This window comes from Puccinia triticina, chromosome 16A (genome assembly GCF_026914185.1).
Source record: "Puccinia triticina chromosome 16A, complete sequence".
NCBI lineage: Eukaryota > Fungi > Basidiomycota > Pucciniomycetes > Pucciniales > Pucciniaceae > Puccinia > Puccinia triticina.
This window is the reverse complement of record NC_070573.1, coordinates 4,623,797-4,636,454: the sequence shown is the minus strand read 5'-3', so window position 1 is coordinate 4,636,454 and position 12,658 is coordinate 4,623,797. Positions and strand designations below refer to the sequence as shown.

Sequence of the window (12,658 nt, the reverse complement as noted above, 5' to 3'; positions counted from 1 at the left end):
CGCGCCAGAGCCTGCAATGTTCAAGATGAGGTAATGTTTTTGTTTTCGAAAGCTAGGGACTTCGTTTTTGTTTGGGGGCGACAACGAGTAGGAAGAAATTTTAGGGAGGACGGTCGATGTTAATCAATATATATGTATATACTCGCAGATTAAGCCGTTAAGCCGGAATCAATGGATTGGCCGGTCGACAGTCTATAGATAATGGTCTTTCTTTTGACAAGAATATATATTCAAATTTAACACCAAACAAAGATAATAATAAATTGGGCTGTGATGGGTATCAGAAGAACGCGATGCTGGATGCGGTGGCATGAGAGATTTCGGTTGTCGCGGGAAGTGGTGTCGTAGGGAAAGAATCTGGGAAATTGTCTGTTTTGTTGTATATATATTTTCAACGTTTGATTTCTCGGGCCATCATCAAGGCTAGTTGTTCGTGGATGTGCGTTGTGGGATGAAGGGTGTCCCAAAAGAGGTACGAGTCGGGCGAGCTACAAACGCCAGACTTGGTCAAGCAGGGTTGGTCGACGACAGTCAACTTGGCTGATGCGGGATCCTCGATAAATTTGTGCCAGATCGTCGGGATATCCAAGGTGAAGACTCTCTGTTCAGCGGCCAGACTGTCTTGGAAGCTGACCAGCTTATCCGCAAACCGGGCATTGAAGAGGTCGTTTAGCGCGGCTAAAGTTCGAAGCGCGCCCAGATTGCCCTTCGCTGCTCGTAGATTGACAAGCAATAACTGGGCCGGCGGGATTGGTAATAGCAAGAGATCCGGGACGGCAGCCTTGAACGCGGTCGTATGGATTAGATTGGTGACGACTTCGAAGATGTGATCGACAGTTGAGTTGATGGTGAGCTGAGCTCTCGTCGTGATATCCTGTACATCCATTTGAGAGTGCGCCTGGACCTCTGATTTTAGCACTGAATTCCAAATCTAAAATAAAACACAAAACATGTTAAGAATTTGGAGCGCGGCTGTTTGAGGAAGAGGATACCAGTTATACCTTGGTGATGCTATTGATCCCAACCCATATCGCAATCAAACTCTTCCCATTCGAAGGACCGGCACCAGCAGATTGGGCACTCAGATCAGATAGAAAGGCGTTGACCTGCTGCTCCAGATCAGGCACGGGTGCTTCATTCAAGCCATTGTCAACCGTTGCACCGCCTAAGCAGAAAAAACAAAGTAAACATCGATCCGACGCGTCCCAGTCAATGATAAATAACTCACCAAACGCGTAGTTAACCAGTGTTGTCGGTCTCCCACCTGGTCCGATGATCGCCGAGAGGTACTCATTCCAAACTAGAAAGACAAAAGAGCAAACAAAACCCACAGTTTGAACAATCAGCCCGTGCCGACGATAGGTCATAGCGAATAGGAACTAACCGAATCCATTTGTCCAGCGACCTGTAACAGTCATCGAGAATTATGGGTAAGGAACCATCATACATGTGCAAGCCGAAAAAATAACAGACATACCTTTATAATATGGTGAAGGTTTCAGACTGTGGCGCAGATTCGCCGGGCGGGCATGGGCATTGTCACAATAGCTGGCACCAAATACCACCAGACTGTCATAGCCGTTGATACCTCCTCTCAGACCATTGTCCGGTCCGAAGGCAGAATGGGTGGCGTTGAAAGGGTCGATGCCTGTAGACGAGGATGCGTTTCGAGCAGATCCGAGGCCAGATTGTCCGACCACATCGCCATCAGAATCACCCGTGACGTCTGAATTATGGGCTCGGTTGATGTGGGTGTAGATGATGACTGCCACAGCCGCAAGAATCAGCAACAGGCCAACGATGGTGATGATCGCCAATCGACGGTAGCCGATCATCAAAAACTTTCGGTGATACGCGCGACGTAGATCTGAGGACTTTCCCGCCCGAGCCTTCTGATGTGCTGGATCGGTGGGAGATTTGAATTCTTTAGGGTATCCAGCATTCTTCGCGGTCTGTTCGGGGTACTTGAACTCCTGGGTGGAGGTGCCTTTAAACTCGTCGACCGAGTTGAGAAGTGAGTTGGGTTGAGGGAACAGATAGGGAGCATGAGGCGGTTGCTGTGGGGGAGGCAGGGGAGGCGAGTACTGGGAGAGGATATTAAAGGGCGAGAGGTTGTCAGGGTGCCGAGAGGGATTGTCGTGATGGAAGTGAGGGGGCATGTTAGGGGTCTCGATGATAGTCGGACTAGAGAGGGGAGATTGAGTGGGGGAGGAGTGGGTCGGGAGGAGAGGGAGGAGCCGGTGAGGTCGAGTGTGAGGGGGGGCGCCAGGGTTGTTGTTGTTGTAGGAATAGGAATAGGATGGGGTTGAGGAGTGGGTTAAGAGGTTGTCCAATGAATTGTTGGTACGGCTGTGGTAAGAAGGCCGGGATGAGGGAGTGGTTGAGACAAAGGAGAGTGGATGGCGAGGGGGCGAAGCGGAGGGGTTAGCAGTACTAGGAAAGGGGTAGAGCAAAGTCTGGTGCTCTGGACGATCGAGAATGACATCCTGATAGGGATTAGACTGAAGACTGGATGGGGGTAGCTGATGATGCTGATTGGGAGGCTGATGATCGCTGTCGAGCTGGTAGTTTCTGTCGATGGACTGAGGGGGGCTAGAGCAGGCAGGCGGATGAGGATGTTCAGGGTTGATGTAGTCTGAGCAGGCTGGAGGATATCGGAGGAAGCTGGTGGTGGTGGTATTATTGGCTGGCCGATGTTGGTAAGAATCTACCGTCGGATTTAGTAGCGAGCTGGTCTCCTCGGCTGGGTTGGGATGAGGCAAGTCTGAGTTTGAGTCTGAACGAACGTGGTGGGTTGTTTGGTGGGGAGGCTGTTCATAGTCGGCGGTCCCGAGCCGATGAACCACCCGGTCATCAGGGTCGGCCATGTGCTTGGAAACGCGTGGGATCGGATCGAGCGGCAGATTTTTTGGTGCGTTCGGGAGAGCGACAGACGGGGCCTGGAGGTTTATAAGGAAATCGACGGACGCGAGAGCCGAGTGTTGGCTGGGCCCACGCTGGATGGAGCAAGTTTGGAGGAAGACGTGCTGCAGGATTAGGCGGTATTCTGTTTGGGCAAGTATTTTATGTATTCGGGCTGCTTGAAACAGTTTCGAAGGAAAGTGTTATTGACATTAGCTGGATATAAAGTTCTTCGGCGAAGGCTTTCTGTCGTAGAACGACCCGGGGCTGCAGCTGGAAAATAGGTGCTGCGTATCTGCCGGCTGATATGTATGTAACTGAAATCAAACGCTTACGGAGCTGAGTTTTGATGAGAATGGGTTCATCGTTGGATATATTTGGCACGGAGGGTGTGTAAATATCTTATAGAAGGCAGGCAGCTGCAGAGGTGAGATCGAAGCTCGGAAAGCAGATTATGTAAATAGAGGATTCCTAGGATGGAGTACGGGAGATCTGAAGTGGTGCTGTTGTTCTGGCTTTGTGGAAGCAAGCACTTCTGTCCCTCGTGAGTTGACCGCTTATAGTAAAACAAAGACAAAGATACAGGAAAGGAAGAAATGCACAGCCCAGAGTCCAGACAGATATTTGTAACTTGTATAGTAGAGCAACGGAAAGAACGAAGGGCAGCTGTATGTGTGTGATGCGTGGTGGGGAGCGTTATAAAAATGAATAAATAAAGATTCGGGCTTACTTGGTACGAATATGATGGGAAGATGTCCGATGAATAAGAATGGATTGGTGGTTGAACTTGAAGGCGAAGCAAGCAGATTAGGGTCCACGACTCCACGCCAACCGGCTTCAAGCTGATTATCTATGGTCAGCAATCTTGGACTATGTAAATATTAAATAAGTAACTGTTTTTGAGATGCCATCCTTATCCTAGACGGAAAACACGAGACAGCGACGTACATAACACAATTACAGATGTAACTCATGTCCATGAAAAACTTAGTTATACTGACACACCTGCAAATCCAAGATAGAGTTCGAGGAGTGCGGCGTGGCAATCAAGCCTGGATGTCTTGTAAAGCTTGTGTGAGCTTGTGTTTTGACGTAGATTTCTTAGTGGAAGTGCTTGGAAGGGCTGATGAGCCGGCAACACCGCAGTTGCAGGGATGATAGGGGTGCAGACTCGACAGAGGGACGAAGAATGGTCAACAGATCAACCAATTACAAGGCTGAAAAAGAGATGAATGTTGCACTCCAGGGCTATAAAACGTGTTGGGGGGCCGGGATACCTGCATGTATTGATAAGAGTTGTGGCTTGCTGGAAGAGGCAGATCGATGTGCTCTCTGTGCTTTTGTGTCCAGTTTCACGCTTACTATTGAAAAAGAAACCTGCTGTGTGCTGTGGAAGTTTGGCAGGCTGTTGATGGATAAAGATACACCAAAAAGGTTTCTAAACGTGCGGGACAGCTGATCTATGGTTTGTTTACTCATCCATCCCCCAATCGATGAGGGGCAGAGAGCGCGCAGCCAAAGAATTATTCACCCTGCTGCAATTTCCCCATTCCTAATTCGCCGTTCATACTCATTAGTCCATGGCAGCGGCACTGGGCCGGACAAGGGAAATATGGCACAGGTGGCCGGCGTTGCGGCGCGCCCATCCCGTGCCAAAGCGTCGCCCGCCAATCTGGGGTCAAAAGCCTTCAAGGTGATGTTACGTCATACATATTCCATCCTCTAGGAGTCGACCACAGGAAGCACGTTGCATCTCCGTCATTTTGCACACGGGAGAGGAAATCACACAGACACCGAAATATTGTGAATTGCGACGTAGGGGTTTTTCTGGATCGAGTCTTCAAAGCACAACCGGCCGGCCCGGATAAACCGATGTCCCATCTCACATTACAACTCGTTGAGAACGGTGTGTGAGACCATCAAGAATTTCAACCCAGGTTAAAGGAACATCCAGCCGCGCGCGCTGCTGTATAGTAATTTGCAGCCGGTACACCGCCGCTCAGGCCAGAGTCCAGACAGTTCTGATATGTACAGCCTCTTTGTCAAGATATCCAGCGCATGAGTATGAGGATGTATGGTGGGTGTCGGCGATTTGTGTTTAATAAGTATACAGCGATCAGCATGTGTCACTCTAGGCGATGAGCTGGTGATGGGCGTTATGACTCGGATGATAAATATAACCGGATGATGCCATTTGCAAATTGTCCTTATCTTCAGAATCAGAACCCTCATTCCTTATCAAAACAACAAAACAACCACACTTCCCGAGATGAGTTTCATGAAGAGTCGTCAACCAAAACATATCTGCATGTTAATTTGAGTTTTGGGGTGGCATCAGAACTTCTGATGTTTTCACTGCAAGAAGATTTAAGGGACAACAATGAATTTGAAAATTGATTTAGAGGTGATACATAACACAGATCAAACAAGATAAGCATCTGAAGCATCTGGAGGAAAGCCTCTCAAGGGGCAGACACGGCGTGATTTGGATCATGGGAATGGGGGGGGGGGGGGTGAACTAAGTGAAGGACATTTCAAGTGAAAATGTTTCCTGGCCCCTGATCAGCCTGCATAAATTCCTCATGACTATGTTATGTATCCATGTCATGGGCCATCCAAAGGTCCACGGAGGCCGAGCAGAATACAATTTTGTATCAAGATACGGGCCTGAGTTTGGGGAAGCAAAAGAGAGATTGCTTACAAACAGCCATTTTGGGGTCATTTCACTACACCTCTTTTGAAAATCAACTCTTTCTTTTTGGAGTCTTCAGCCTACTAGAATCTCCAATATTATGCCCCAATTGATTATTTCCCCTGTTGTCATGAAGTGCTGCTCTAAGATCATGGAAAATAAGTTTGCCGAAGATTTCAACTACTAATCAATCAAAAACGGCCTATGGCCTTGGGTTTGTATGGAAGCACTCATTATTGCAAAAAGTCATGTCCTTCTTCGACACAAGCTGTTTTATATGATACCATAAAAATGTGCAATGGTTCAGTGAGCGGCCACTTGTGCAAAAATATAATTTGGGTATATGACCTAGTGGGGAAGGCGCCCAAGACAAAAATCCTGGAATAGAATTGGGGAATCTTCAGTTTGGGACACATTTCCCAGCCCTTGCAATCAGCTGCTCAAAGTGTGAAGCAACCTTTTGGTCTAAAAATGGGTTTCTCTTTGACTAGTTTCTTCACCCCTTGATGATAATTATCATCATCTGAAAAAGTATGTAGGTTTGAATGTAATGCCTGTATGATATCTTGATGACAACATCAGAGGCCAGCTGGCAAAGAGTTGGACCAAAGGGGATACAAAAACAAGTCGAGATGGCAGATTCATGATGAAAAAGCAGGGAAAGGTATTCTAGACAGTTATCCTATTCATACAGACTGCACGATATGAGACGTGTGTATCCTCTAATCATATCCGATAGATTACAAACTGCAGGTCATGAGACGCGAGCATCCGCTCCAATCACATTCGATAGTAGACCACATCTGTTCCGAACTGCTCCCGAAGCACGTGGTATCGATGGCCTTTAAACCCTTCAGCCGAACCGACCTTGGCCGAAAATCTGCTCGCCGGGGCAATGAAGTCTGGCGAAGCCCGCTGATAATCGGATGAGTCTCGATCCGGGTCGACAAGTACCCAGCTCGGCGCGACTTGGAACATGCCAACCTGCAGTTCGGTATCTGTTACTGCTGGGTTAGAACTACGCACCACAAGGCATAATTTGGTTTTTAATTTCTTGGTCATGCTTTTGGGTCAATTGCCAGAATGGTCTTCGGGAGACACTCACCCCCTTGTGACACGTGCGTAACCAAGTCGCTTTAAGCCTCGGAATAATATGTACTCGCACCTGGTAGTAAGATATAGGGGCGCAAGAGTTGAGCGATCTTTACATTCGACTCAATATCAAGGGAAACAATCACCATCGATCGGTATCGGCACGTTCAATATCGAGCATGCGGCCATCCTCCACGAGGATTTGGTAAGGTGCAGGCCTCGGTGCATGCGGCTGCGAGACCACGTATCCCAAAAAGACGAATGGCTTCGGGTAAGCTGTTCGCATAATCTCAGCAAGTTTTGTAGATTGCAAAGTTCGGCTAGATGTGAAAAAGATGAATCACTTGAGTGTCTGCCAAACCAGAATAAATCACTAAGACGTCAAGGTCACTCAACTCGACGGGGTCTTCTTCCTGTCCGTTGTGACTGACAATCACATCAACATGGGTGCCCCACATGTCGAGTGTGGCATGAATTGCTATTTTTGAAGGAAAATGGTAAATGTGGCGGCCAATTCATTTGATTGTATTAATAAATGTGCTCGCACCTGGGGCTAGCTCTCCGTGCGGTGATGGGAGAAGGTGATGGGTGGAATTGATGATTGGAAATTTTGACAACAACGCAGCGCCCTATAAAATTACTGATCAGCTCCATGCAACAAACGAGATACTTATGTTCTGATACATAGGGAAAAACTAACCCAAGTGTGCTTGTTTGGGCCAGGTCCGATATCTACATACATTCCTAGCTCCTCGGATACATACTGAGTCCTGGATCAACACACCCAGTAAATGTAAAAAATACCTAAAAATCAGTCGTTCAGCTTGACTGGACAGTACCATCTCAAATCTGGACTTACAGATCCCGGTTCCCCATAACAATTCTCTGTAGATCTGTTTCTAGGAGTCCGATGACATCTAATTCTAACTCTTCGACAATGTCTTTGATTCTACGTTGACTTTCCCACATTCCACTGAAAAGAAACGAAATTTTGCGAGTAAAAACAATTACAAGGTCAGCAAATTAATCTCAGCATCAACTAAATGAATCGAGTATAACAAATGACAGAACATAATGTGCGACTATTCAGGCTTTCAACTGACCTATCAACCCCAAAATGGACGGTCCAGATTCCAGCTTTAAAGGTCCTGTTTTCAGGGTGGTAAGGCTGAACATCTCCTTTGGAGGCAGTCCGCTTGAGCATCACCATAACTGAGGCAAATGCCAACAAGCCCAACATGCTCTTGATAACCTTTATCGAATTAAGCCGTCTAGGGTTTGGGAACGACAAGGTGGGTTGTTGACTTGTGCGAGGTTGGAAATATCCTAGACTGATAAGTGCCATCGTGACAAGCAGTATCACATCCGTGCGCTCACGAAACGCCGCTGCAAGTGGCACGAAGGCATAAGCAACCGTAAAGGTGTGGCATAATTCCATCATATCGTATATCAGATATCCGAAACCGAATCCTGCAGCCACCTTCCACCATCCACCCGATTGAGAGCTGGTCACTAGATCCTGTAGATATCGGGGGAAGATACTGAGGCAAAAAATGCACAGAAGAAGGCCAGACGCGAACCCAAGCCATCCGTGGAAGCTATACAGACCAAACGCCATAGTGCAGCCCAATAGTAGCCATCGCGGATGGTGAAGCATCTCGTCCCCAGATATGAGCGGTAAGAAAAGCCCTATGCACATCGCCAGAAGCATCCAGCAGCCATGTTGGAGTGGTAGAGGTCCCGTGATCGGATACCCGTCCCATACCCAAGCAATCATAGTACCCGAATCCGTAAAAAGTGTGTGAATTAGGAACATGATTCCGCCAAATCCCAGAACTGCTCTCCACCAAACTGGCCCGTGTGAGTTGTGAGTGATCGCAAGAGGTAAGTCTTCTGAGCTTGTCGAATGGGCTGAGCTGGCGGGGCTAGATGAACGCGGCGAGTTGTCTGAAGCTGGCGATAAAAGTGGCGAATCTTCCTCCTCCGGTGTGGATTCGCTCGTCGAGTTAGAACACAGATAGAGACTACTAATGATACCTAAGATTAGTCCAATCCTGTGAAACCCGCCGTTGTTTTTCCTCATAATGGGCCACATCGGGTTCAAAGAATAATTGGCGTATTTAACCAGTACGCTAGCAATCAGCCCAATGCCTAGAGCCATGGAACAATTTTCAAGTTCCAATTGACTTTGAAGTTTGCTCTGGAATAAGTTGAACGTTTGTAAGGTCGTGCAGAGGCCCACGGCAATGGTAGTCAGTTGAAGTCGAAGTACCGCATCGTCATAAAACAAATCCCGGTCGACTAAGTACGACCCCATACTTAGAAGGGAGAGGAGCTGAATCATGGGCAAGGTTTTCCGAAAGAAAGATCTGAAGAGGGTCGAACAGAGTATGAAAGGTGCTACGGTTGCAAATAGCAAGACCTCTTGGCCGTCCAAACCCTATACACGGAAGTGAACATTAGTTAGATGACATGGTTTCATACTAGTGACAATCCCTGTGACAATTTCTTACCATACTCCAAACCGAAAAGTAGAATATGACTGGTCCGACAGCGGTAAGCGTAGTCCAGAATATGAAGCCTAGAGAACGAAAATAAAGTTGTCAACAACGCTTTGTTTCCCAGATTGAGATTATCAAGCCATCTCTGTCATTTGAAACAACAGGTTGTCGAACAGGTATAGAACATACCAAAGAAAACTTGTGCGCTGAATTGCATCGTTTCACTGAAACTGCATCCTCTGGAAAAATTGTTCACAGAGGGCCTGGAAGCTCTGGAAGTGACAAATTTCAATGCACAAAAATTTCAAGAGAGAAGATCATCAATTTCCTATTTGTCAACCAGGTCATAAGCAGAAAGAGGTCTGGATAGCTCTAAGACAGTTAATCACGAGCCGGGTTCAAAACATGCAAATACACAAAAGATGATTGAGACAAAGGGTGGGAGGTAGACATGACTGGTAGGATAGCAGCCAAGACATAGTTTCCTAGTTTTCTGGTGGGATCAAGTTCAATCGACATACATCTTGCGTGACTTTTCTAGAGGATTCGAGCGAGAAGCTCCTTGCGAAAGACTGCCTTCACCGCCGAGTAGGTTCTTTGCGATATCAGCTTTGCTTTTGGGTGAAGCATTCACGGTAAAATCCAAATGGACAAAGTCGATAATGGTACTGGAATCATAAAGAACGTCATATACTACATAGCATAGCTGCACGTTAGATAGTGGTCCTAGCAGTCAGGAGAGAAACAAATTTCTTACGAATCAAACTCCATTCGATGAACGCGTACTGGCCCAGATGGAAAGAGGCGATTAGTGCGCAAAGCATCGTGGTCCGGGATCAATACATGAACTGCTTACATATGTGTAAGCTAATGAGCGTAGTCGTATGGAAAAACGTCAACAGTTTTTGATGATCCGAATGATTGTCGGATTATGAAGAGGACGTAGAAGTGATGGATCGGTCAGATTTACATGTGTTTCTCGTCTTGAAATTCGGTAGGATTGGAATGAATGTGACGAAGTTAGAACTCAACCACCTGGGACCCGCTTCACTTTGTGCTGCAGGAAAAAATACACCAAGGGGATGGTGCTGAGGAAGAACAGGCCGCTGAATCTCCGGCGGTATTTGTTACCGGTACGTAACACCGCTTCCGGCGAAAGAATGACATTGCCGAGTTGCCAAGGAATGGTGAGAACGATATAGCTGAGATAATTGGATGAGGGTCAGATTTCATTCTGATTCTGAACCAGACGAGTTGATCGTTCGTAGATCAAGTTCACTTACGAAATCATCATCACATCATGCCAAAAGTGGTCATCACTACTGGTGATATAAACCCAGCCTCCACAAGAAACAGTGCGTAGAAAACCACACAGAGCAACAAATTTGCTAGCGGTAGTAGAAGCTTTGCCAGAAAAATGAGTTTGGAAAACGTAAGTTAGGTAAACCAGAAGAAGTCGAGGTCCCGAGTTGAATGCGATCAAAATTTGAAAAATCGGCCTTTCTGGGTAGTAGTCGCCTCTGTGAATATGTATGTTGATGTGATAAATGCGAAGAAAACGAAGGTGGATGAGAGAAATCCTACGTACATTGTTGCACTGACGGAGGGAAACCACTCTTGAGGATATCCATACCACTGAGCGCAGAACGATGATTTTAACCTCAGGTATTCCTTTCACCTCAATTGATCGAGCTAGCAGATCGAGAAAGAGCGACTGAAACGCTGACCTCGTTTTTGACAATTTTCTGGTAGTGTAAGTAGCACCCGAGAACCAACGCGGCGCCGAAAGCCCCAAGCGCCAAGAGGGTATGTATGAATGCTACCTGTGACCCATTAACCTGGAAAAATCAACGCGATCAAGGAAGTTAGTATGTACCTTTACCGGGGAAAACGTATTATTTAGAAATCAACCTACTGTCAAGAGGGTACCACCTTGCCGCATTGCAATTGGAAGTGAGGAAAAATCGTCTTTCGTTAAGCTAATGCTCCGGGTAAGGAAGGGAGCCTATGTAATAATGCTGATCGTTGTTCGTAGATTTTTTTTATCCAAGTGTTAAAGGGTGTATGAATGATCACGCTTCACTCGAATTGTTCACAACTGGGGCTGGGCCCCGGGTGATACCCGAGGCCTGGAGCGGCGAACCCTTCGGCCACCGGAGGGACTTTATTTTATTTTATTTTAGGCCCTGTTTGGAGCCGATAAGTTATGGTATTCAAAATTGCATATGTCACTATTTACATAAAATCATAAAACCAATTTTGGCTGGGAGATGTCAGCGTGCATAAAGCTTAAAGTGACATCTCCCAGCCAAAATTGCAGTTTATGATTTTATGTAAAAAAAAATTATGCAATTTTGAATACCATAAGTTTTGGCGGACCTGATCAGATGTCACATAGGATGTCATGCAAAAAAACTTATATATTGCCTGGATTATATCGGCTCCAAACGGGGCCTTATTTTATTTTATTTTCATTTTCAGGCCCTGTTTGGCAGCGTGATTATTACGCAATAAATAATCTTGCCATATCCCCCTACATTGTGTAAGACACTACTTTTCTGCCTGATCTTTTGGAAGTAAACTGCCAAGCCTTATGAGGGTTTACTTTCAAAAGATTATCCTAAAAAGACATGTCTTACCATATGTAATGTAGCATGTTCCCTATTATTACGCTGCGTAATATGACGCTGCCAAACAGGGCCTCATTTTTTAAAGTGCAGTTCAATTTAACATTGCGCACTATTAACTAGAAGCTGTGGTAATAGCAAAGAAGCTAATTAAAGGTGCCTCCATTGGCTACAAGATATTCCGACCCTGGGTTTTCACATAGAGAGATAGAGCTAGGAAAAAATAGAAATAAGAGAGGAGAGATAAAAAAAGAAATTAGGACAGGTAGAACAGAGGGCGTGGGGATAGTATAAGCGTGCAATTTGGCGGTTTGGCTCTTATTTATATTCTATGAGCTTGAGTAAACAAAGATTCGTATGCGGGAAGCGCTTATAAGTTCTTTGAATGAACCGTGCTACTCAGAGCAAGCTTTGATAAGGCAAACACATAACATTAGAAGAAGAGTGCACCCGGTAAGTACCACTTTACCTACCTCTTTCTGACAGGGAAGATGGATTGGTGTCGTCCCCAGGAGGCCCAAAATCCCACACGGGTTGGTGAGACGCAGAGGCCAGGGAGGTTGGTGGCACTGGGGCGCCATGCAGTGTGTCTGCTTCAACGGTGGCCAAGAACAATTCCATAGTCACAAGCCATCCCTTCGCCGTGTTCCTCCTTGAAATTTTGGCGCTTCCACGGGATTCTTCCTTGAGCTCAACATCTGGAGCTGCTTCCCCCAAGTACATAGTTTAGTGATTTGGCCTTTTTGGTCAAACAAACTTCTGAAAGGATATCCTCAAGAGCAAATCTTGCCAAGTTGACCTCCGTAACATTTAAACTCCAAAATTTGACGGCCAGAGTCCAGTCA

General features: G+C 46.4%; 2 protein-coding genes across 2 annotated transcripts; both read right to left on the bottom strand.

Annotated features, from left to right (window-relative positions):
- Positions 1-391: 391 nt before the first annotated feature.
- Positions 392-2,867, bottom strand: PtA15_16A428 (uncharacterized protein; the record flags this gene model as incomplete). Its single annotated transcript, XM_053164116.1, has 5 exons — positions 392-931; positions 1,002-1,165; positions 1,229-1,300; positions 1,385-1,405; positions 1,478-2,867. The coding sequence occupies 5 exons, from the start codon at positions 2,865-2,867 to the stop codon at positions 392-394; spliced, it is 2,187 nt and encodes a 728-aa protein (XP_053028074.1).
- A 3,506-nt stretch (positions 2,868-6,373) lies between these two features.
- On the bottom strand, positions 6,374-11,128 carry PtA15_16A427 (uncharacterized protein; the record flags this gene model as incomplete). The annotated part of the gene is made up of 18 exons (XM_053164115.1): positions 6,374-6,611; positions 6,699-6,758; positions 6,832-7,005; positions 7,082-7,163; positions 7,233-7,314; positions 7,386-7,455; positions 7,545-7,658; positions 7,789-9,125; positions 9,199-9,266; positions 9,376-9,458; positions 9,708-9,879; positions 9,944-9,971; positions 10,043-10,053; positions 10,219-10,388; positions 10,470-10,706; positions 10,775-10,821; positions 10,914-11,024; positions 11,102-11,128. The coding sequence occupies 18 exons, from the start codon at positions 11,126-11,128 to the stop codon at positions 6,374-6,376; spliced, it is 3,111 nt and encodes a 1,036-aa protein (XP_053028073.1).
- Between the last annotated feature and the right edge of the window lie 1,530 nt (positions 11,129-12,658).